At 44.6% G+C, this 23,779-nt stretch overlaps 1 protein-coding gene across 1 annotated transcript in view; it reads left to right on the top strand.

The window, feature by feature from the left end:
• The window catches only part of mvb12a (multivesicular body subunit 12A), a 38,375-nt gene extending 15,273 nt beyond the window's left edge, over positions 1-23,102 (top strand). Inside the window, exons 2-10 of the mRNA XM_078531154.1 lie at positions 1,979-2,134; positions 4,084-4,182; positions 4,967-5,063; positions 8,981-9,110; positions 10,022-10,144; positions 10,485-10,591; positions 12,566-12,618; positions 14,467-14,526; positions 21,993-23,102. Of these exons, the coding sequence (XP_078387280.1) occupies positions 2,039-2,134; positions 4,084-4,182; positions 4,967-5,063; positions 8,981-9,110; positions 10,022-10,144; positions 10,485-10,591; positions 12,566-12,618; positions 14,467-14,526; positions 21,993-22,055 (828 nt within the window). The 5' untranslated portion in view covers positions 1,979-2,038 and the 3' untranslated portion in view covers positions 22,056-23,102. The remainder of the gene's footprint in view (positions 1-1,978; positions 2,135-4,083; positions 4,183-4,966; positions 5,064-8,980; positions 9,111-10,021; positions 10,145-10,484; positions 10,592-12,565; positions 12,619-14,466; positions 14,527-21,992) is intronic.
• The last annotated feature ends 677 nt before the right edge of the window (positions 23,103-23,779 follow it).

Here is a 23,779-nt window from a genome sequence, read left to right as displayed (position 1 = left end):
CAATACTCCTTTGCCCACAACTATACCTTTACAGATATATACAGAAGCTATAAAAGCTATCTAATACTCTAATGTTCACAGTAAGTACAGTCCACATAAACCAATTGGCAATTTGTGGTCAGACACACCACACTCTGAAACCAAGTGACCGATGCCACTCTAGACAGATACTATGAACCTCTCAACTCCATCCCCCACAGTCACTTGTTACACCGCGAGCCAACCAGTCACACTGAACTCCATCTTTCACATAGGTTTCCGCTCTTCACTTTCCAAGAACTCGTCTTGGAATCGTCTCCCAAACCAACGCTTTCTCTCAACACCTTTCGCAAGGGTTCACTTCCAGGGTTTTGAACTCTTTCCGACGTTCCTCTCCCCTGGTTCAGCACGTGCATTCAACCTTTCTACCAAACACACACACTCACTGACTCAACTGTCAACCGTGCACTACTGTTTCACGTGCCCATAGCAAAGAGCTACAGACCTTCAGTTGTCTCTTTGGGTCTTCTGCCTTTTCCCAAGCCTTTATTTCTTCAAGTTTGAAGCTTGGAGCCTTTCTCTGCTCCTCACTCTTAACTTAACTTAACAGGACCTTTTACAGGTTCCTGTCCTTCCTTTGACTAGAAGGTCTGCTTGGGGCTTTCTCCTGTTCCACTCCCCTGGATTCTTGGGGACTTTCTTCTTCGCTTGGGACTTGCTATCTGTCCCCTTTTGTTCCAGTCCCACTCTGGCAGCTACTTTTTAACTAACTTTAGCTTGGGACTGGCTACCTGCCCCTTCTGGGCTGTTTCTGCTTGGCAGCTGTCTTCAAAACTGAACTCAAAAACTGCTGTTTCTAGTTTCTTTTGTGTGTGTCTGTGGGAAGGACCTGCCTTTCTCGACCCCTGTTGCTAGGCTACAGCCCAGTTTTCTACTCGTGTTTGCTTAACTTCTCTTACAGTTGTAAACTCTCATTAGAAATGCAGGCACCTTTTAACTGTTAATTAATATTCCCTGTGGGATTGCAGGAGAGTTTATTTTTTAAATTTGTTCTCAGGACATGGCCATTGCTGGCAAGACTTCTTTTATCAACCATTCTTAGTTGCCCTGAAAAGGTGGTGTTGGACTGTTGCGTTAAAACACAGTATTTATGATGCTGTAGGGCTGGGAATTTCAAGCTATTGACCCAACAGCAACAAAGGAACATTCAATCCCTCCCCCATTGACAAACAGTGGGAGCAGTGTTTACCATCTACAGGATGCACTGCAGCAACTCACCAAGGCTTCTTAGGCAGCACCTTCCAAACTCATGACCTCTAGCATCCAGAAGGACAAGGACAGCAGATAGATGGGAACACCACCACCTGGAAGTTCCCCTCCAAGCCACTCGCCATCCTGACTTGGAAATATATCACCGTTCCTTCACTGTCACTGGGTCAAAATCCTGGAACTCCCTCCCTAACAGCACTGTGGGTGTACCTACACTGCAGCGGTTCAAGAAGGCAGCTCACCACCACCTCCTCAAGGGGAAATTAGGGATGGACATTAAACGCTGGCCTAGCCTGCGATGCCCACATCCCATAAATTAATTTTAAAAGTTCACAGAAATAGGTTAATGGGCCAGATTTTTCTGCACATAAACCATCTTGTCTCATTTTGTCCTCCTGCTAGCTCCCCATGCTTTCTCTCACCGGTCTCATCAAAGAAAAAAATGACTATCTGGTCATTGAACCTGATATTTTATTTAAGGGACTTTTCTCAGTGCAAACTGTCTGCCACGTTTTCCCACGCAACAGGAGCGATATAGTAAAGAGTTTTGATGTTCTGATGTGGTAAGTTATTATTTAACCGCTGGCAACCCTTTTGAAAAGAACTTTTGGACTCTGCTTCTACAACAGTCCATGACCAAAAATTCCAGCAAGGTTATAGCTCTCCCTCTACCCCCCCCCCCCCCCCCCCCCAATCTCCTCTTTAATTCTGTGTTTTCTTTTGATTTTAGCGAGAGAACTGAATTGATGCAGTGGCTGGCCTATAGGATATATCTTGTGCCTTGTTCCAGATGGCTGCACCTGAGATCAGTGATCCGAACTGCTATCCTCTAACCGGAGTAGGATGGGCCTCAAACCAGAGCACATGTCCAAAGGAATATCAGCTGGTATGTCTACGTGTTTGGTTAGATTACAGTAATTCTGAGGTACTCCTTTTTGCTTGCTATTTTTTTTGGAGGGAGTAAATCAGAAATGCTCTCTGAACCTTTGTAAATTAAATCCTAATGTGGGGCTGGAATTCAAATTTGGGGTCATCACTGTACTAACGAAAGGGATATCTTGTGGTGCAGTGGGTAGCATCCCTACCTCTGGGCAACAAGCTGCAGGTTCAAGTCCCAATCCAGGACCTGATGACCATGGAAGGTGTGTTCATAATGCGGCCAAACAGGTTGATTATGAGCCTGTAAATCCTTCCTGTGTGCCTGATGGCAGGTGGTAAGATCGGGAGAGTTTCCTGGTCAGCCATACTGCAGAAGGCAATGGTGCATCACTGGTACTTTGCCAAGCATTATCATGGACCAATCCAATGGAAGCTAGTGGTCGCCAACATCTTCTAAGGGCATGGTACCTTAAGCAGGAGGAGGTACTAATGAATATGTTGGTCTACAAACTGGGGAAAATATCCATTTATTGCTGTTCTCTGCTCTTGAATCAACATTTTGGGTCTTGAGCATTTTAATCTAGAATGATGGTTCAGTGCAATGCTGAGGGAGTGTTGCATTGTCGGAGGAGCTATCTCTGGATGAGATGTTAAACTTGAGGCTCTGTCTGCTTATTCTAATGATTTAGTCGGGTATTAAAATCAGAACCAATTGCTCATATGGAGGGCGCTTGGTGAAACCTTTCTGTGAATTCTGTAGCACTTTTCAAAAACAGATTGAGGGAGTTCTTCCAGTGTCTGGAGCAGCATTCTTGCAAAATTCTATAGAGAGGGAAAGGAAAAAGAGGGCAGGATAATTCAGGAAATTATAATGACAAAAAGCATTTACGCCCATACCTGGTTACCCTTGGAAAATACTGGTGGACCATTTGCTTGGATTGTTGTGTATGTGGCAAAGTTGTTAGGTAGGGAATTCCAGGGTTTTGACTCAACGATGATGAAGGAACAGCACTATATGTCCACATCAGGATGGTGTATAACTTTGAGGGAAAGTTGCAGTTGGTGATGTGCCCATACATGTGCTGCCCTTGTCCTTCGAGGTGGCTGAGGTCACTAGTTTGGGAGGTGCTGTTTCAAGAAGCTTTGGTAACTTCTATAAATTGTATCGGCAGCATGCACTGTGGGCTGGTGATGGAGGGAATAAGTTTGTTTAGTTAGAAGATGGGTTGCAGATCAAGCAGACCATGTTGTCGTGGACTCTGATGAGCTATAGCCATCCAGGCAAGCGGAGGGTATTCCACCACACTCCTGAATTGTGTCTTGGAGGTGAGTCATTGGTGAACTCCTGGAGTCTATAATGATGAGTGAAATTACTAGGTTTGGCATGTTGAGAATTTATTCCTAATCAAATTGATGAGGCTTTTTGTGGAAAGTTCTACGAAGCAGACTGTTTCATTGTGCTGAAGACCATTCAGCACAATGAAGCTATTCAGGGCAGTACAGATTTCTAAAAGGCAGGTAGTCTTTGATCAACTGTTGAATTATTTGAAGAAATAAGAGGAAAGGATAGTGGATGTGGTTTATATGGATTTTCAAAATACACTTAATACCATCACATGCAAGAAACATAAAAGACACAAGTTTAGTAGTGAAGAAGAAAAAGCAATAAAACTTGAGCTGCATGTAAACTAGTTTGTTTCTTGTCCTTTAAATTCACTTGTTTTGATCAGGAAATTGCTGCTGTTGATTCTATTTAATGGGCTCCATTACATAGTGAGCTGTAAGGTAAAATGTCAGATATATTCAGAAGGACTTCTTTTGTGTGATTTCCTTTTGTATCACTTGCCCAAAAATTATGAGACCTATTAGACATGTTCGCCCCTTCATCGCACCACCCATCTCCTCCTTCCCCCCCTCCCCACCCCATTATCTGACCCTGTATTCTTTATATTCTAGATCAATGCAACTACAGACGGATCCTCCGCAAACTTTGCAAAGGGCTTTGGCCAGAAATCCAGCTGTTATCTGTGTGTCAGCTCCCTGCTGAATAAAGAGGTAGGTTTATAAACACTCTGAGCTGGGTACCTGTCAGCAGTCCCTGGTATGGAACAAAGGGATGCTATACTTCAGAAGGGTTGAAATTAGTTCAAATGCAAGGAACCTTTATAACTGGGCACCTTCTTACTCCAATCTCTTTTATCTTGTGCTCTTTCTCTCCCCCTCCCCTGCCCCACCATTCCGCATACCCTGCATTACAAAGGTTGAGACACTTTGTTGCAACAACAATGAATATGAAGGGACAGAGAATCATCAACTGTGGTACTGAGGCACACCAACTAATCGAGTTCTGGTTTGACCCAAGGGTTGAGTTCACTGATTTCTTGCTGGGCCTTGGATACAGTCCCACAACGGCCTCTGCATTCTCGGACTATAGAGAAGGGAATTCTGCCTGGATTCCCTTTTTTATTCTTTCTGGGAAGTGTATCACTTGTCAGATTTCAAATAACTTTGAGGTCACTTGCAACCAACCTGCAATTGGATGTCCTGCTGGGTAGGCATGAGGAATGGCCACCAAGTGGTTGTTTTGGTGGTTTTGTGGCGGAGTGGGGGGAGGAGGGGGTGATGTGGATATAGTGATTGATGGGGTTGTGGGATTAAGTTACTGGAAGACTGGCACAAAGCTAGCACCTTTAGGGGAGAAACTGAAAGACAGATACAATAACTCTGCTAGTCTTTGTGGGTAATGGACTTGTCTGTAACTCGTGGTGTTTTGAAATGCCTTCAGTGCAGGTCTTTGAGGCAATGATGATTTAATGCTGCTGCTGTGTCCTGTTTGCAGAATCCTCAAGGGGACATTGTGTCAGATATCCAGTTGCTTCCTGATAAGAACCCTCTACCGTCAGGATATGCTTTCATTTCTGAATTCCTGGATCCAAGTGAGTACTTCTGATTACAGTCATAAGGGTGATGGAGAAATGGGGCTGTCATGGGTCACGGAGCCATGTCTTAAGTTAAAGGAGTAAGTCTTAAAATTCACTGGCTATAGTGATTCAAATACAATGCCCCTCACGCTTGAAACCAGTTATTCTATAAGAAATCTGTTCACACCTCCGGTACCTGAGAGATTAGATATACTAAAAACGTGAGCACATATCATGAAATTCTTCCAAATTTCCAGTTCACTGCACCTATCCTGAGCTCTAGTTCTATGGAAACTATAAACACGCCATAAATTTGAGCTCCCCCAAACTCAGATGCCCTGTAGCCTAACCTCATATCCAGTCGCCTTGGGTCACGGATCTACATTGACTCCTGGTCCAGCAAGCCCAAAATGTTAAAATCTTCATCTTGGTTTTCAAAACTCTCCCTTTTACTATTTGTAACCTCCAGCAGCCTTACATCCCACCGAGAACTCTTGTCCCCCTTCAATTCTGGCTGTTTGGGCCATGCCGTTTCCCTGTGTCCCACCATTGGTAGCCATACCTTCAGCTGTCTAGGCACTAACCTCTGGAATTACCTCTCCACCTTTCTTTTTTTAAGATGCTGAACCCTTTCCCCAAGCTTCCAGTCCCTTCTTTGACTTAATGTCAGAAACTTGATGTTCAAATGCTTTTTCAAGCCCTCATTAACAAATGGTGCTTTGTTCTCCATTCTCTCCTGTCTAATTTTGTTTCCAGCGAAGCACCTTACAATATTTTGCTTTGATAAAGGTGCTATACAGAGGCACGTTGTCATGCTGAGATTGTACTGTATCTTGTAACTTGTGAGCTATAGTGTATGTGATCCATTAGTGTGAAGTTGTCCAAGCTTTCTGTTTCTACGGTCACTCACTATATGCCATGTGTACCTTGTCCCCAGAGATCACAATGCTTGTTCTCATACCCTGAGCTGCAGATGTTACATGATCAAAGTATTCTCATTTAAAAAAAATTCTTCCATAGAATCTGGGCGTCTCTGGCAAGGCCAACATTTATTGCCCATTCCTAATTGCCCTTGAACTGAGTGACTTGCTAGGCCATCTCTGAGGGCAGTTAAGAGTCAGCCACATTGCTGAGGGTCTGGAGTCAGGCCAGACCAGATAAGCGTGGCAGATTTCCTTCCCTAAAGCACATTAGTGAACCAGATGGGTTTTTACAACAATGGTGACCAATACTGAGACTAGTTTTATTTCCAGGTTTTATTAATCGAATTTAAATTCCACCAGATGCCGTGGTGGGATTTGAACCTGTGTACCCAGACCATTAGCCTGGGCCTCTGGATGACTAGTCCAGTGACAGAACCACTGCACCACCATCTTCCCATTTAGGAGGTATGAGGCAAATGGGCTGAAACTAACATGTTTGCAAACCTCCAGCCCCATGAAATCTACGTGGGACAAAGCAGCGAAGAAGAAGAATAAGTGTAAACAGCCTTTGCTGTTTTGATTTCGTGGGTTGGATTGTCGGGGTGCAAGGACCGAATGTGATCCTTTGCTTGGACACTAAAGCTTGATACATTAAGAACTTATAATTAGCCAAATGTTTCTAACTTAATGCCTAGCGAGGTGGGCTGGTGGGTTAGAGGGGAGGTCCAGCAGTGAGGTGAGGTTTTATCTCCTGTTCTAACCAATAAGTGGCATTTGCCTCAAAATAGTTCTGTTTCAGACCAGTATCCTCTTTTCCAATTACAAATTTCAATTTGTTGTGAGTTGCTTGTTTTACTGGTGGATACCAGTGAAACCAGCAACTCGCAACAAATTGAAAGCATCTGCAAGTTTAAAATATTCTATTCTGACAGTCAACTGGTGTGTGCAGTGGTTCTCGCCAGTCACAAAGCACTTGGAGAACTGGTGGGCACAGGGAGATCGCAGTCTAGGGTTACCTTAGCACATTCAAGACGCTGGAAGAGACCGATCCTTTGTCCCCTTCGCCGTCAGGTCAGACGGCCTGAAGGTGCTGGGGATGTTGTTTGGAGGGACCGGGGCATGTGTTAGAAACTGGAAGGAGTGAGTGGCTATGGTGGAAAGAAAACTGGGCATGTGGGAGCAACGCTCCCTCTCCATTGCAGGTAAGAACCTGATCATCAGGTGTGAGGCACTCTCGCTGTTGCTGTACGTGGCGCAGGTCTGGCCCATTCCACACTCCTGCGCTATTGCGATCACCCGAGCCATCCTTCGCTTTATCTGGAGGTTGAAAATGGATCGTGTTTGCAGGGACGCAATGTACAAGCCTTTAGATAAAGGGGGAAAAAATGTGCCCAACATTGCCCTCATCCTGATGGCCACCTTTGTGTGCGGCTGCATCAGGCTGTGCGTAGATCCTCGGTACGCAAACACCAAGTGTCACTACATGCTGAGGTTCTACCTGTCCCCGGTGTTGCGAAGGATGGGTCTGGCCACGCTGCCGCGGAACGCTCCAAGTAGTTGGACCGTGCCGTACCACCTGTCCCTCCTGGAAAAATTTATGCAGAGAAACAGCTTTGACCACAAGTCCATCAGGCAGTGGTCGGCACGTAACGTCTTAGAGACCCTGAGGGAAAAGGAGATGGTGGATCCTGTCGGATGGTTCCCCGAGCAGACTGTCAAAGTCATTTGGCAGAATGCCTCATCGCCAGAACTTTCCAACAAGCGCCAAGATGTAGCTTGGCTGGTGGTGAGAAAGGCCCTCCCCATCAGATCCTTCCTACACGCCAGGAGGCTCACCCCCTCCACACGTTGCCCTCGAGGTGGCTGTGGTGGGGACAAGACCATTGTTCACCTCCTTGTGGAATGTTCCTTTGCAAAGAAGGTCTGGAGAGAGATGCAGTGGTTTCTGTCGAGGTTTATCCCGAGCAGTTCTGTGACACAGGACTCTGTGCTCTACAGGCTGTTCCCAGGGACACACACCGAGACAAACATCAACTGCAGCTGGAGGATCATCAACTCGGTGAAAGACGCGCTTTGGTCTGCCCGAAACTTGCTGGTCTTCCAGTGCAAAGAGTTGTCCCTGACCGAGTGTTGCAGACTGGCACATTCCAAGGTCCAGGACTACGTGCTGAGGGACGCACTAAAGCTTGGGGCAGCCACCACAAAGGCCCAATGGGGAAAGGTCGCTGTCTAAGACCTTTCTGCTATAGTGCACCGAGGGGCTGGGAATTGTATAGACCCCTCGGACTGTATGACTCACGATGAATGTATATAGTAAATACTAAATGTATATTAATTGTATTGAAGCACCTCAGAGTGCAACATGATGTATGTCGATAACTCCAATATCATTGCACTGTCCGACTGTCTGTATTGACCATATTGAAATGACTGTAATATGCATTGACCATATTGAAGCACCTCGTGATCCATGTGTAAATGTTGAATATGATTGCACTTTTTGAGATGGCGACTTAGAAATGTTTTGTAGCGTTCTGTCAGATATTTTATGAATGAAGTATATTTTCCAAACTGGAAGACAGCTGGATTAATCAGAGGGTCCCCGCATTCACTGTAGTTTTGTGCAGCCTGGCGATTTTAGCGGGCCCAGGAACAGAGCGACTGGGAGATCCTCCGACCTGTTCCCCCACCATCCAGGTGGCTAAAGCTGAGGAACGTTGGCAATAAAGTTGCAGCTCCTTCAGGCATTCAATCAGGCTGCAACCTCTAGCACTGCACAGATACATGAAGGGTAATTTCCTTCACTCCACAGAATTGGTATGCAGTTGGAGTATGACTGAGTAGCTCAGGATTCACAGCATGCAACGCTCTAGCCCAACTACCCAGTGGTGTCAGCGCAGATCCCTGTACGCTGGGCTGGCTGCTGCTGGATCTCCCCTCTACCCCACCAGCCCACTTCGTCTGCTGATTTTCATGTATCAAGTAACAATTACCCTGTTCTTTCCCTAGAGGTCAATGTGTCTAAAAAGAAGCGACTGTGTATTAAGAGGGTTCCATTCGGTGAGGCTGACACTGCTGTTTTTGATGTCACACTGACCGGAAAAAGCAAGCAGATTGTGCCTTCGTACACATGCATAGGGTAAGTAATTCCCACCATCATTACTGATACAATAGTGCCTCTTTACAGTCAACAAAAGACAAAGCCCATCAAGTGTATTTTTGGCACAGTTAAAGTGAATTTTCTTTGAGTGTAGTTTATTTATTGCCTTTAGCTTCAGCAGCTCATCAGAAAGACACAACCATTCCACATTGTATTCAAAAGCCATTGTCTAGCCTCACATTACCAGCCACCACACAAGTGTTCAAGCTAATTGCAAGTATACCTTGCAATCCCACCCTTCAAGGAACATCAGGGTAATCTCAGGTGCTGCACCAGCAGGCTGGAGAGTGCAGCTACTCAGCCAACACTACCAATTCCTCAAAGTGCAGCAATACTTGTGATTAATTTTAATGAATTCTACTTGTGATTAATTTTAATGAATTCTACACTGGTATTGATATCTTTCAAAGTAAGTAGAAGGGAGGAGAGCTTTATGCGCAACTCAGTGACTCTGTCTATGAAAGTGAAGTTTCTGTGTAATCATTTCAGATTCCAATGTTTCTGGCTCCCTGACTGTGTTTTCAGTTTCATTTGCATTAGTCTGTCACCAGCAAGTATATTTCAACAAATACCTTTAGTTTGCTACCTAACAGGGATTGTTAGATTATCCGATTGTTGGTCACCGTGACTGGTCTGATTTACTTAGCCTGGGGATTTGAAGGGACTCTAGATAGTTAGAGACCTTTGGTATCGTATGCACTTTTCAGGGATGTATATTTATCATTTACATGGCTGCGTGTTTACTCCATACGTGTCTGCATACTTATCCCTTGTGCATCCATTTCTATTTGGCCCTCCCTCCCTCCCTCCCTCCCTCCCTCCCTCCCTCCCTCCCTCTGACTGTTTAGCATGCATGTGTATTTAATTGATTTTTTTGTTTTGTTTTGCAGAGAGCTGAATGGTTTTGTCATCTGGTGTAAAAAAGGGAAAGTGGCCAAGCCAAAACTGCTGCCCAAGCCGAGAAACGTTAGTGTTGATATGAGAGCCCTGTCACTGGAGAATGAGAGTTCAAGGTGCTTATCTCAAATGTGCTTCCCAGAGAACATGGCTAGCTTTGGCTGGAAGATAAAACGGAACAGAACAAAGATAAAGTGCAGCAATATTTTGTTCCGATCTCTGATGCTGGGCTGCATCCATTTACAAAACTCCATCTGTTTTATATAACATTAAATTCAGCTTTTTGGATGTAATAAAAGCTTTCAAACTTCAGAAAGATTTATGCTGCAGAAGGAGCAAATTCAGACCCAGCACGGCAATTGGCCACAGGACTGAGTGTCTCACTGGCATAAAGCGTATGCAAGTATCATGATTAAGTTGTAAAATCTTCAATTGAATCTCTCTCATTTGTTGTAGGAAAGTGAAAGAACTTGAATTACCCTCAGTTCGGCTCAGCAAGACACGCTCAAACCTGGAGGCCAAAGATGCTGTGTACAGCGCGGAAAATATCTATGGCATCTCTGGTAAGGGTGGACAAACCCAACTGACTCATCGACTTCACTGATAGTCAACTCTCTCATTCCTCTCCCTGCTTGTAACCCCCTAGTGAGTCAAAATCATTGGTGGAACTACCAAAGGGAGAGCACACGATCATACGAAATAGGAGCAGGAGTATGCCAGTCAGCCCCTCTAGCCTGCTCTGCCATTTAATAAGAACATGGCTGATCTGATTGTGGCCTCAACTCCAGATTCCCTACCCCTGGTAACCTTTGACTCCCTTGTTAGTCAAGAATCTATCTCTCCCTTAGACAGGGAACTTTATGCCTAGTGATTCCTGCTCTGTCTCTCGGTCCCTGGCCCCCAGTCTCCCTCCCTCCCTCTTTCTCCCTCCCTCCCTCCCTCTTTCTCCCTCCCTCCCTCCCTCTTTCTCTCTGTGGCCCCTCCCTTCCTCTTTCTCTCTGTGGCCCCTCCCTTCCTCTTTCTCTCTGTGGCCCCTCCCTTCCTCTTTCTCCCTGTGGCCCCTCCCTTCCTCTTTCTCCCTGTGGCCCCTCCCTTCCTCTTTCTCCCTGTGGCCCCTCCTTCCTTCTCTGTGGCCCCTCCCTCCCTCTCTGTGGCCCCTCCCTCCCTCTCTCTCTCTGCCTCTGCGACTAGGTGTGGCCTTCCTCAGTACATTGTATTTAATGCACTGACAACATTTAGTAGTAAACATTGTCACTGCAACAGTCTTTAGTTGCTGATGGTTGTTCCAACTTAAATGCTATTGTTCTTTTTTCCCTGGAACCTCATCTAACACTGGGCTTAGGGCTAGATGTAACCATGATGGGATTGTGAGTTGAGACTATCCTTGAAACATCCTGCTGCAGCACTGCTCACTCCAGAACCCAAAAAAGAAACTTATTAAAGGGACAAAAACAAAAAACTGCGGATGCTGGAAATCCAAAACAAAAACAGAAACACAAATACCTGGAAAAACTCAGCAGGTCTGGCAGCATTGGCAGAGAAGAGTACAGTTAACTCGAAACGTGAACTGTGCTCTTCTCCGCCGATGCTGCCAGACCTTATTAAAGGGACATTGTAATGGGATTTGGCAGTGAGATTGCAAGCTCGGTGCAGGATCCTGATAGTTGCACTGTGTGGGTGTGGTGGGTGTGTGTATATTACACCATTACTGGACTGAATGACTCCTTGCACCCTCCAGGGTTGGGTTTAAATCCAACCCAGACCCATGAGCAAAGAAACCTTTGCTGTAAAGACCAAATCTGAAATGAGATAAGACTCAACCCAGTTTTTCTATGAGAATTAATCACCATGTGAGGACTTAGAAGTTTGGGATGAGGTGCCAGTGTTGGGAAGGATGGACCGAGTTGTACTCAGCAGCTATCTGTGTAGCACAGATTTGAAAATGATAACTGTAATTCCTCTTTTCTGTGCCGCCATGCTTCCCAGCCTTGTACAACGGTGGGTTGTTCCTTTGATAAGTAAATGTCTATTTTAAACAGTCTCCCCTAATGGTGACACTCCCTGTGGGAAGCCTAGCATTCTGCAGTACCCAGGAGGAGGCAAGGATTGCTGCAGTGGTCATGAATCTCTCTTTCCCAAGGGAAATCTCCCTGCCGACTGCTCCTCGAACCACGCTCCTCCTCGTAACATTGCCTCCCGCCCTCCTTGACCCACACTACAGTCACAACCCACCCAGAAGGAAGGGAAGGGAAAGCTCCCCCAGGGTTTTAACCTGCTGGAAAGTGCACGACTTGTATAGATACTGGGATGCGAACAAGAAGGGTCTTGGAAATGATGCACCTCATAGTCAAATAGCCTATTGACTTTTAAGGGTAGACTTGTACTCAGGTGAGGCACTGGCAGGGCTGATACACTGTACATGAGTAGGAGATGGCTTCCACAGGAGCAGATGGCACTGTAATTTTGACTAGCTGTGATAACAGTTAGAATAATGAACCTGTTCACAACACCTTGTTTTTTTTCTCTCTATTTGGCAGCGATGGATGGTGTCCCATTTGTGCTGCATCCCAGATTCGAAAGCACTGTGAATGTAAGTACGGCTCAAACCATTGCAGTTATCTTTGTCTTAATGTAGCTGCAGTGATTTCTAATTCTGCCTTTCCTCCAGTAGGTTTTTATTGAGTAGTATATTAGAGAGAGTTTGTTTTAATTTCCACACTCCTCACTATCTGCTCAGGAATCTGCTGGTGCAGCAATTATATATTTTCAGGGCTTGCATAACAGACTGAGAAGCTAGTGAAGATTTTCATTCCGTCATTCGTGACCATTTTGTAAAGTCCACTAGGTTTTAGCAGTTCTTTGTAGGAGGCATCGAGGATGAGGGTCAGGTTGTCAGCTGCTTTGATCAGAAAGGCACCAAAGTTAATCTCTGCTCAGGGATGCGCTCCTGCTACTGACTGCTCTCCAGGGAGCACTGACCATGTCCAGATCCCCCGCTGCCGACTGCAATCCAGTAATTTCCACCCTCCTGCTACTTACTGAAGTCAAGAGAGATCACCCCCCGGCCTTCCCCCACTGTTCACCAATGTCAAGGGACCAGCCCTCTACTACTGGCTGCTATCCCAGGCCCCCAGTCTGTGTGGAGACTGGGGGAGAATAACTTTGGGACATTGAAATGCAACAACTTCAAAATGACAGTCTTGTTGTGCTGTCAACTGACTTTTGAACCTTCATCAGTGCCTGTATTGTTGTGAAACTGCAGCTTGAGGTGGGGAGAAGCAGGAAACCATTGTGGAAAGCCCTGTCACCAGTTGGGGGAGTGTTTGTACATCACATCCACTCCCCAAAGGCAGCAGGGAGGGGAATTTCAGAGGCTGATACTAGAGCATGAAGTAAAACCTGTACTGATGAGTATCTCCAATTTTAATCGCTCCAATGTTGGCGGCCATGTCTGAGCTGATGAGGCCCTAAGCTCTGGAATACCCTCCCTAAACCTCCCTCCATTTCTACCTCGCTTTCCTCCTTTGAGAGCTCCTTAAAACCTACTTCTTTAACAAAGCTTTTGGTCACTTGATCTAATATCTCCTTATGTGGCTTGGTGTCATATTTTGTTTTATAATGCTCCTGTGAAGTGCCTTGGAAATGTTATTACATTGAAGGTGCTATATAAATATACACCATCTCCTGCCAACGCACTGGAACAGGAAGTCAGTGTCACTGACATCGTCATTGTGCACCTGAAACAGTATGTCGACACCCACTTTGCCCCAGATGCGTGCGCAGTGCCACTGATGTCATCGTTGGGGGCTTGGTGAATGCTCAGCACCCACATGCTCACCTCACCCGCTGATCCACTCTCCACTTTGCTCACTATCCCACTCTCTGCCCACAGACAGTGCGGGTTCAGGGTGGCAGGAGGTAGTGAGCAGTCGGAATGGGGCAGGCAGTGAGGAGGGCAGTGAGCAAATTGCAGTCGCAGTGCCAGGGTTTTTAAGTGGTGTTCTGGGGTTCGATGTTCTGTGAAAACTGCAATCCTCAACCATGGTGGGAAAAAAAACACAACACTATTGATGCTGCACTTGTTTGAATGTCTTTCTACTGCTCGGTATTATGGATGGTCCTGTCCTTTGATGCGGGCAGCTACCTGTGGCTGGCAGTGACATCACAAGCACTGCAACTGCATATCTGCATGGTGACTGTGTCCCCGCAGTGACAGTAAACGCAGCCACAATTTACGTACTTGTTGTTGAGGCTGGATTGATCTTGCATTCACTGGCACGGTGGTTTAACCCAACCTTAAAAGACAAACAGAAGCCAATTTGGAGCTCCAATGCACGGTGGCCCTTATCACTTTATCCAGCTGTAAAATGTTACAATATGTTGTGCTGAATTGCAATGGCACAGGGTGCTGTAATTCATTGTTGGTGTCGTCCTGCAGGTACCCAGTGCCAACATTACAAATTTTCATATTAAAAGCCATGCAGACATAGAGAATGAGGTAAGTCAGGAAATGCTCGTTATTTGAAAGTGGTTCCAAGACAGATATAAGCAGTGGATCAGCCTCCGTGTTTTTACATTGTGCGCTTGCTTCCTGTCCATCTGACACATGTTGATTGAAAGTGGGATTCCAGCTCCTGTTCAGGTAATAGGGAAGGCAAATGGAATGTTGGCCTTTATTTCAAAGGGATTGGAGTATAAAAATAGGGAAGTCTTGCTAAAACTATGCAAGGCACTAGCTAGACCACAACTAGAATACCTATTTTGGTCCCCTTATCTAAGGAAAGATATACTGGCATTGGAGGCAGTCCAGAGAAGGTTCACTAGGTTGATCCCGGGTACGGAAGGATTTTCTTATGAGGAGAGTAGGTTGGGCCTATACTCATTGAAACTTAGAAGAATGAGGGGTGACCATATTGAAACATGTAAGATTCTTAGGGGGCTTGACAAGGTAGATGCTGAGAGGTTGTTTCCCCTTATGGGAGAGTCTAGGACCAGGGGGCATAATCTCAGGGTAAGGGGTCGCCCATTTAAAACAGAAATGAGGAGGAATTTCTTCTGAAGGTGGTGAGTCTGGAATTCTTTACCGCAGAGGGCTGTAGAGGCTGGGTCGTTAAGTATATTGAAGGCTGAGATAGACAGATTTTTAATCAGTAAGGGAATCCAAGGGTTATGGGGATAAGGCAGGAAAGCGGAATTGATGATTATCAGATCAGCCATTATCTCATTGAATGGCGGAGCAGACTCGATGGGCCGAATGGCCTACTTCTGCTCCTACGTCTTATGGTCTTATGGTTCAGTGCCTTGATGTTCAGGCATTAAGCTCCTGGCACTAACTCATTTGCCAATTCACCTGTGTAACAAAACCAGTTTCTGAGTTTGCTCCTTTTGTCAGTGGGAACTATCAGTATTACAGTGTTAAATAAAGTACAGGAAGAAGCCCTGTCCGAGTAGAGCTCGTTAAATTCAAGCTGGTGAGACCTTCAATCACCTTAATCTTATTCTCTGTAGTCCCTTCCCTTAATCACGCCTGCTCTCTCTCCACCTCCAAGAATGATGCATTTAAGGAGAAGTTAGATATGTACGTGCGGTAGAGTGAAATAAAAGATAAGATTTTTGTGCTCCAGGATCATTTCACAGCAATTACCCCCCGCCCCCACTCTTCACAATCAATAACTTGCATTTAAGTTAAACAAATGATTATAGGTGCTTTGTAGTAGAGATGGGTCACAGATTTTACAAGAGGGCATTCAATGTTTGTACTGCACGTGAGCCTCCTCCCACCCTACTTCATCTCAATCTCAGTATTATAAGACCATAAGACACGATTGGCCTAATTTCTGCTCCTATGTCTTATGGTCTTATAATACTGAGATTGAGATGAAGTAGGGTGGGAGGAGGCTCACGTGCAGTATAAACATTGAATGCCCTCTTGTAAAATCTGTGACCCATCTCTACTACAAAGCACCTATAATTATTTGTTTAACTTAAATGCAAGTTGTTGATTGTGAAGGGTGGGGGGGTGGTGGTGGTGGGTAATTGCTGTGAAATGATCCTGGAGCACAAAGCATTCTCCATCAAGCCCCCACTTGTCAAGGGACCACAGCACAAAATGAGCATTGGGCAGTGCAGTAGGCTTGGCTTCTGGTTTTGTGTGTTGGATTTTATATAAACACCTTATAGTCAGCTTGTACAAACAAGCTGGATGCAGATATTATTTGTAAGCTTGTTAAAGTCACCTGACTCTAAAATAAGGACAAATGATGTGGTTCAGATTTGCGGAGGATTTAGATGTGTAGGAAGACACGGCAGTAAGTATTTAACAAGAACAAATCAGCAACTGTAACAACACCTTATCTTCCACTTCTGTCTCCCTCCACAGAACTCTTTGGGTTTTGACGTGTGTATCTAACTTCTCTTCGCCTTGGATTTATGAAGGGGAAATCATGTTTAACAAACCTGTTGGAGTTTTTCGAGGATGTAATGAGCAGAGTAGATAAGGGGGAGGGAACCGGTGGGTGTGGTATATTTAGATTTTCAGAAAGCTTTTGGTAAAGTCCCACTGAAGAGATTAGTAAGCAAAATTAGATCACATCGGTTGGGGAAAGGGAGGGTGGTGTGTGGATGCACTGGCATGGATTGAGAACTGATTAACAGACGGAAAACAGAGAGTAGGAATAAATGGGTTATTTTCAGATTGGCAGGCAGTGACTGTTGGGATACTTGGGCCCCAGCTAATCTCAATCTACATCACTGATTTGGATGTGGGGATTAAATGTATTATTTCCAAGTTTGCAGATGGCACAAAACTAGTTGGAAGTGTGAGTTGTGAGGAGGATGCAAAGGCACTCCAAGGAGATTTGGGGAGGCAAAGCAAGTGGGCAAATTTGGAAGATGGAATACAATGTGGAGAAATGAGGTTTTCCACTTTGGTAGGAAAACAGAAATAGAGTATTTCTTAAATGTTGAAAGGCTGGGAAGTGTTGAACATCAAAAGGACTTGGTTGTCTTTGTTCATGAATCACTAACATTCATGAGCTAACATACAAGTACAGCAAGCAATTAGGAAGGCAAATGGAATGTTGGTCTTTCTACAATAGGCTTTGAGTATAGGGGTAAAGACGTCATAATAGAGCTTTGGTGAGACCACAACTGGAGTATTGTGTGCAGCTTTGGTCTCCTTACCTAAGGAAAGATATACTTGCCACAGAGGGAGTGTAATGAAGGTTCACTAATTAATTCCTGGGATGGAGGGATTGTCCTATGAGGAAAGATTAAATAGACTGAGCCTTTATTCTCTGGAATTTAGAAGAACGAGAGGTGATCTCATTCAAACATACAAAATTCCTACAGGGCTCGACAGGGTAGATGCAGGAAGGATGTTTCCCTTGGCTGGGAGGTCTAGAATTAGGTGACGTAGTCTCAGAATAGGGGCAGGCCATTTAGGACTGAGGTGAGGAGGAATTTCTTCACTGAGGGTGGTGAATCTTTGGAATTCTCTGCCCCAGAGGGCTGTGGAGGTTCAGTCATTGAGTATGTTCAAGACAGAGATTGATAGATTTCTACTTATTAAAAACATGAAAGGATATGGGGTAGTGAAGGAAAATGGTGTTGAAGTAGAAGATCAGCCTTCATCTCATTGAATAGCAGAGTGAGCTCGAAGGGCTGAATGGTCTAATCCTGCTCCTAATTCTTTATGTTCTTTTGTTTCTCTTCTCCAGGGGACCACAATTGCACCTCACTCAGGATTGTAATACATACAGCAATACAACATTGTTCTACACTTTCTATGTTTTTCAATTTAATCTTTGACATTCACCTAACATCCTTCTTGAGTCTCTTTATATTTGTTTATAAAGTTCATTCTGGACATCTGGGCACTGCTCGCATTTATTGCCCATCTGCACTTGCTCTGAGTTGGCGATACATTGCATTTCTGTTGCACCTTTCATAATCTCAGAACATCCCAGAGTACTTTACAACCGCTGAAGTCTAGTCACTGTTGTATCGTAAGAAATGCAGCAGCCAATTTGTGAACAGCAAGATCCCACAAACAGCAACATGATACTGACGAGGTAATCTGTTTAATAGTGTTGGTTGAGGGATAAATAATTGGCCGGAATGCTGAAAAGAATTCTCCTGCTCTTCTCTGAAATTGTGTCATGGGATCTTTAACATCTTAGCTGAGATTGCAGGTTGGTTTAACATCCCATCTAAAAGATGGCAGCTCTAACGGTGCGGCACTCCTTCAGTATGCACTGTAGAGTGGCAGCATAGATTTTTGTGTTTAAGTCTGGGGAGTGAGACTTGAACTCTCAGCCTTCTACCCGGATGAAAATGTTACCAACTGAGCTACCGCTGACATTTAAATGACTGATAAAACTGGCTTTCTAGAAAGCACCTTAGAAGTTAAGATTCTAATATGACTGAAATCACGTATAGGCCAGATTGGATCAGAAGAGTTTCATGGTCATTTTTACTGATACTAGATTTTTATTTCCAGAGTTTAAAACTGATTTCATGTTCTCAAAATGTCATAAACCCATATTCTCTGGATTATTGACCTAGTAACAGAACCAAGAAACGGCCACACCCTGCACAAGTAGCCTTTTATTTTAGGGAATAATGTTTAACTAAATATTTATACTGTTAGACTGCTTTATGGAACAATGAGCCTTCCTGATCAGAGCCTAAATCATTGAAAATAAAAGATGGGGCTTGTGTTTCTATAATTGATTATTAAGTCTCAAACTCTCTCAAAAGCTTCACAGAGCAAATGGCTTTAAATTGCGGTCAAAGCATTGTGGCACCTAGCATAACCCCACAAACAGCAGCAAGATACATGATCAGTTCATCCCTGCTGTTGGTTGAAGATTGAATGTTGGCCAGGACACTGGGAGAACTTCCTGTTTTTCATGAGATCGAAGACTCAGCCAACTAAACGTGTTATAGAAATTGTAAATGTTTTCTGAATGGAACGCCTCACAGCTGCACTTTCGATGTAGTGGCTTGCTATTTATGGTTATTTCGTCTCAGACTTTAGCAAACGTACTTGGCCGTAGAAACAGGCACAATAAATTTCTTCTAAATAGTGCATACAAAGTTTTCTGAGTCAGAAGGTCATGTGTTCAAGACCCATTCCAAAAGTTAAGCGCACAATCTAGCTTGACACTCCAGTGCAGTACTGAGGGAATGCTGCACTGCCAGAGGTGCTGACTTTCAGGTGAAATGTTAAATGGGCTGGTTGTGAAATATTCCTTGATACTATTTCAAAGTAGAGCAGATGAGTTCTGTCAGGTATTCTGACCAGTCCTTCTCTCCCAACCAATATCACTAAAACACACAAACTGGCCGTTAATCCCACTGCTGCTGCACTTTCCCACAGAACAACAGCAGTGACTATGCTTCAATTCTATGTATAGAAAAAAATTGCATTAAGCTCATTTGCTCCAAAATAGACAAAATTTTGGAACAATGGGCTGAAGTTCCCCAGGATCTTGTGAGAAAATAAGAACATAAGAAAAAGGAGCAGGAGGAGGCCATTCAGCCCTTTGAGCCCACTCTGACATTCAACGAGGTCACGGTTGATCTTCAACTTCAACACCATTTTCCTGCACTGTCCTCGTATTCCTTGATGTTTTTCATATGTAGAAAACTATCAATTTCAGTCTTGAGCTTACTCAATGGCTGAGCCTCCACAGCCCTCTGGGGTAGAGAATTCCAAAGATTCACCACCCTCTGAGTGAAGAATTTCCTCCTCATCTCAGTCCTAAATGGCCTGTCCCTTATTCTGAGACTGTCCCCCCTGGTTCTAGATCCCCCAACCAGGGGAAACATCCTTCCTGCATCCACCCTGTTGAGCCCTGTAAGAATTTTCTATGTTTGAATGAGACCATCTCTCATTCTTCTAAACTCCAGAGAATAAAGGCCCAGTCTGTTGAATCGTCCCTCATAAGACAATCCCTCCATCCCAGGAATTAGTTTGGTGAACCTTCGCTGCATGGCTTCTATGGCAAGTATATCTTTCCCTAGGTAAAGAGACCAAAACTGCACACAATACAGAATTTTAATGGAACAGAAGGAGGTCATTCAACCCATCGTGTCTGCACTGGCTCTCCAAATGAACATTATGCCCTAGTGCCATTGCCCTGCCTTTTTCCCATACCCCTGCACATTGTTTCTATTCAAATAATCATCTAACGCTCTCTTGAATGCCTCGATTGAACCTGCTTCCACCACTTCAAGGCAGCACATTCCAGACCCGAACCATTCATTGTGTAAAAAAAAAAAGGTTTTTTCCCATGTCACATTTGCATCTTTTGCAATCACTTTAAATCTGTGCCCTCTCGTTCTTGATCCTTATTCGAGCAGGAACAGCTTCTCCCTATCTACTCTGTCCAGCCCCCTCATGATTTTGAACACCTCTATCAAATCTCCTCTTGGCTGCCTTCTCTCCAAGAAGAACAGTCCCAACCTCTCCAATCTATCTTTGTAACTGAAGTTTCTCATCCCTGGAACCTAACCAATGTGCTCACATCCTTCCTATAATGTGGTGCCCAGAACTGTACACAGTACTCCACCTGAGGTCTAACGAGTGTCTTATATAAATTCAGCATAACCTCCTTCATCTTGTACTCTTTGCCCATATTGATAAAGCCCAGGATACTATGTGCTATACAATACTTGAGGAGAAAACCCAATTTAATTCTAATCCCCTTGCTAACAAAAATTCAAATCCAGTGTTTGTTACACCTCTGGTTACCATTCTGGTATAACAAATTGTATACTATAGCCCTGCTGTCGTTTATAAAACATGCTCTGACCCACCATGAGGTCTCCCAATTTGTGTGCGAAACAGGCTTTGATCATATGTAGCCCTGAAGAAATGTCATCATCCTCTGGTAGGAAATTAACACAGTTTGTTCAGAATCTAATGAAATAATTCTTGGAGGAGCTGCAAGGTGAGGCCCTAGACACTGCATCATTGCTGCTGACATGGATGAAGACTGATTCTAAGGCTTGTGTGTTAGGAATAATTTTCTGATGAGTATTTGCAGTAAAATGCCAGGGAGCTTGTTGGGAAAACACATCAGGTGCATTCAAGATGCCATTGGATACTTGCATGGGAGGAATGTACCAGAGGGGACAAACTGAAGTTGAGACTAACGGGAGTTAGGGTGCTAGAATGATGGAAGAGTTGGTGCACTGGAGGGACAAATCTTATAGCTCAGAAAGGTTTCAAGTGTTTTTTTTAAAGTGCGATTCTTGCATTTAATGTTGAGACAAAGGGAGTGCACCTGCATGGATCTGACAGTGGGTATCAGTGGGTAAGATTGAAGGATCTAAAGTGAGCATGTTGGGTCAGAGTATGGAGTAAGTTTGGTTTGAATGAGAACTGTTGCTGAAGCGATATCGGGTGGCTGTCTTTGGATGCCATTGAACCGTGGCAAGCACACGGTTATCAGCTGGGCTGAGATTTGTAAAGGCCTTGAGGAAAACCACAGCTGAATATTCTGAGAGCCGGGGTCTCTGAAGAAGCTGAAGATCTAGGTTCCCTTAATTTTTCTCCTACAGTGGTGATTCTGTGAGGTGAACATCCCACCTGTCTGTCGCCAAAATGATGCTGGGTTTGTGTGAGCGGAGACGGTGATTGGCAGATGTTCGGCCTGTGAAGGACAGGGAGCTGAGCTTGATCCTGCCCTCTGAAGTTGTATGTGTAGCGAATAATTGTCTTTTTCTCCCCCTTTCCTCCCCTATGTGATGAGGAGAATTATAGACCCCCCCCTGTGTCTGTGCTAATTAGACTATCTGAGCACAACTCAAGACACCAGCTTGAGTCCTTCTGATCGATATGGTTCCTTAACACAGGGACATGTTCACCCACAGATATGTAAACCTCGAGCCGACCTCCCAGCCGACTAGGACAAGCAAATTTGCAACTAACCTGTGTAACTGTTCTCATTTCAGTATAACTACAGCTTCATGACGGAGAAGACTGCAGCTGCTAGACTCCCTCCAACAGCCTCCTAGAGCTTGGACCAGTGAGAGTCTGACAGAACCTCAGGATGAAGCCTCCTTTCCCCCCCATCGGGCTTTCAGCAGAATCTTACATCTGACTTCTTGAAGCTAAAAGCTGAGGTTGTGCATGGGTGTCACTGAGATGTAACAAAACCCTTTTCAAAGAAGCAGCCTGGGCTTGTTCTGAGATTGTCCCTGTACAGTTGCCTTCTTAACTTTTTATTTGTACATTGTTGCTGAAATTTGGTTTGTTATTGCAGGTACTGTAATCAAGTGGAATCCCTTGCGTCATGGAAAGAGATGTATTCATTTAAAAATATATAAACGTTAACAAAGTGTATAGTAGCATAATGTGGAAGCAAGTTTAAAGGTTAGACTGAGGTAGTTTAGATCTTGAAAGATGGGGCCTGTGAGAGATTGCAAAGTGAGTGTGGGGGAAGTTTGGGCATTATTGAGAAGGTTTAATACCCAGAACCTTGCTGTCATTGCCAGCTGGCTGGTGTAATAAGGCAGGATGTGAAGCAGGTTTATGTAGTTGAATGAGCACAAGGAACATTCTGTACTACCTGACTGACTGACGGTGTCCATTCAACCCTCCTAATTAGCGCATAAACGGATGTGCAGTGAATTAATTCAACACAGAGCGCAGCATGGGGTGAACTCCAGCAGGCTCTGCTCGCCTACTGCCACCCAACTTGATAGTGAGACCCTCATCAACCCAGGGACCTTCCTTCATTGTGTGTGTGGGGGGTGGGTACTTTTTGTTTTAAATTGTTCAGGTTTGTCTCAACCCCCTTGGCTCAGGTTTGCTGTTGTAGCCAATCAGGAGACAGGATAGGGTAGACTACATTACGAAGTATGTTCATATGATTATAGCTTCTTAAAGGGTGAATGTTTCATCTTAGGTGACAGGTGAGCTGAAGTCAATCTGAATCTTTTGAATATATATCTACACTCAGAATCAATACCGCCCACTTTCTTTCTTTGTCTGATTTTTTAAAAGTTATTCTGCGGTTTCCACAAACCAGTTTTTAACAATTGATAAAGTTATTGAGAATAGTTTGTGTCCTGTTGTATTCTTTTCTCCTTCAGTCATTTAAACCCCATGGTAGTTGGCTTATGCTATCTCTGAGTTAATGGCTGACTGGGAGTGGTGTATGGAGATCTTATGGCAAGGTGGGTGGTGATTTCCCTTCAGTGTTTTGCAGCTACTCAGTAACTCGGGGGACAATGTGGCACTGTGTATTCCTGGGCTGCACAGACTACTAGAAAGACCTCAGTGTTCGTTCCTGCTCTGTGCCCTGTTATCTTGGCTGAGATCAGCTAGTAACAGGGGGATGACAATTAGAGGAGGAAATCAGACTTTTCTATTCATGACCTCTGTCCAGTGCATTCAGCCAGAGAATGCATGCAAATGGATGCCAGCTGACGGAGCAGATTGAGCTTAGCTGCTCAAATAGGTCACTGATACTCGCTGTCGAGTTTTGCATCTGCAGAATGGACACTTGTTTGGGAACCGAGTCATGAAAGGGAGGGGACGGAGGGAAGGTTTTAAAATACGGTATGACTGCTGTGTCAAATCTGTGTGTCACTTTGAACTTGCAGAGGTGATTTTGCAGCTCAAGTTTTTTTATTCACTCATGGGATGTGGGCGTCGCAGGCTAGGCTAGCATTTATTGCCCTTGAGAAGGTGATGGTGAGCTGCTGCCTTGAACCGCTGCTGTCCATGTGTGTAA

Source organism: Cetorhinus maximus, chromosome 28 (genome assembly GCF_964194155.1).
Source record: "Cetorhinus maximus chromosome 28, sCetMax3.hap1.1, whole genome shotgun sequence".
Taxonomy (NCBI): Eukaryota; Metazoa; Chordata; class Chondrichthyes; order Lamniformes; family Cetorhinidae; genus Cetorhinus; species Cetorhinus maximus.
Note: the sequence above shows the minus strand (reverse complement) of the source record. Positions and strands in the feature narration are given on the sequence as shown.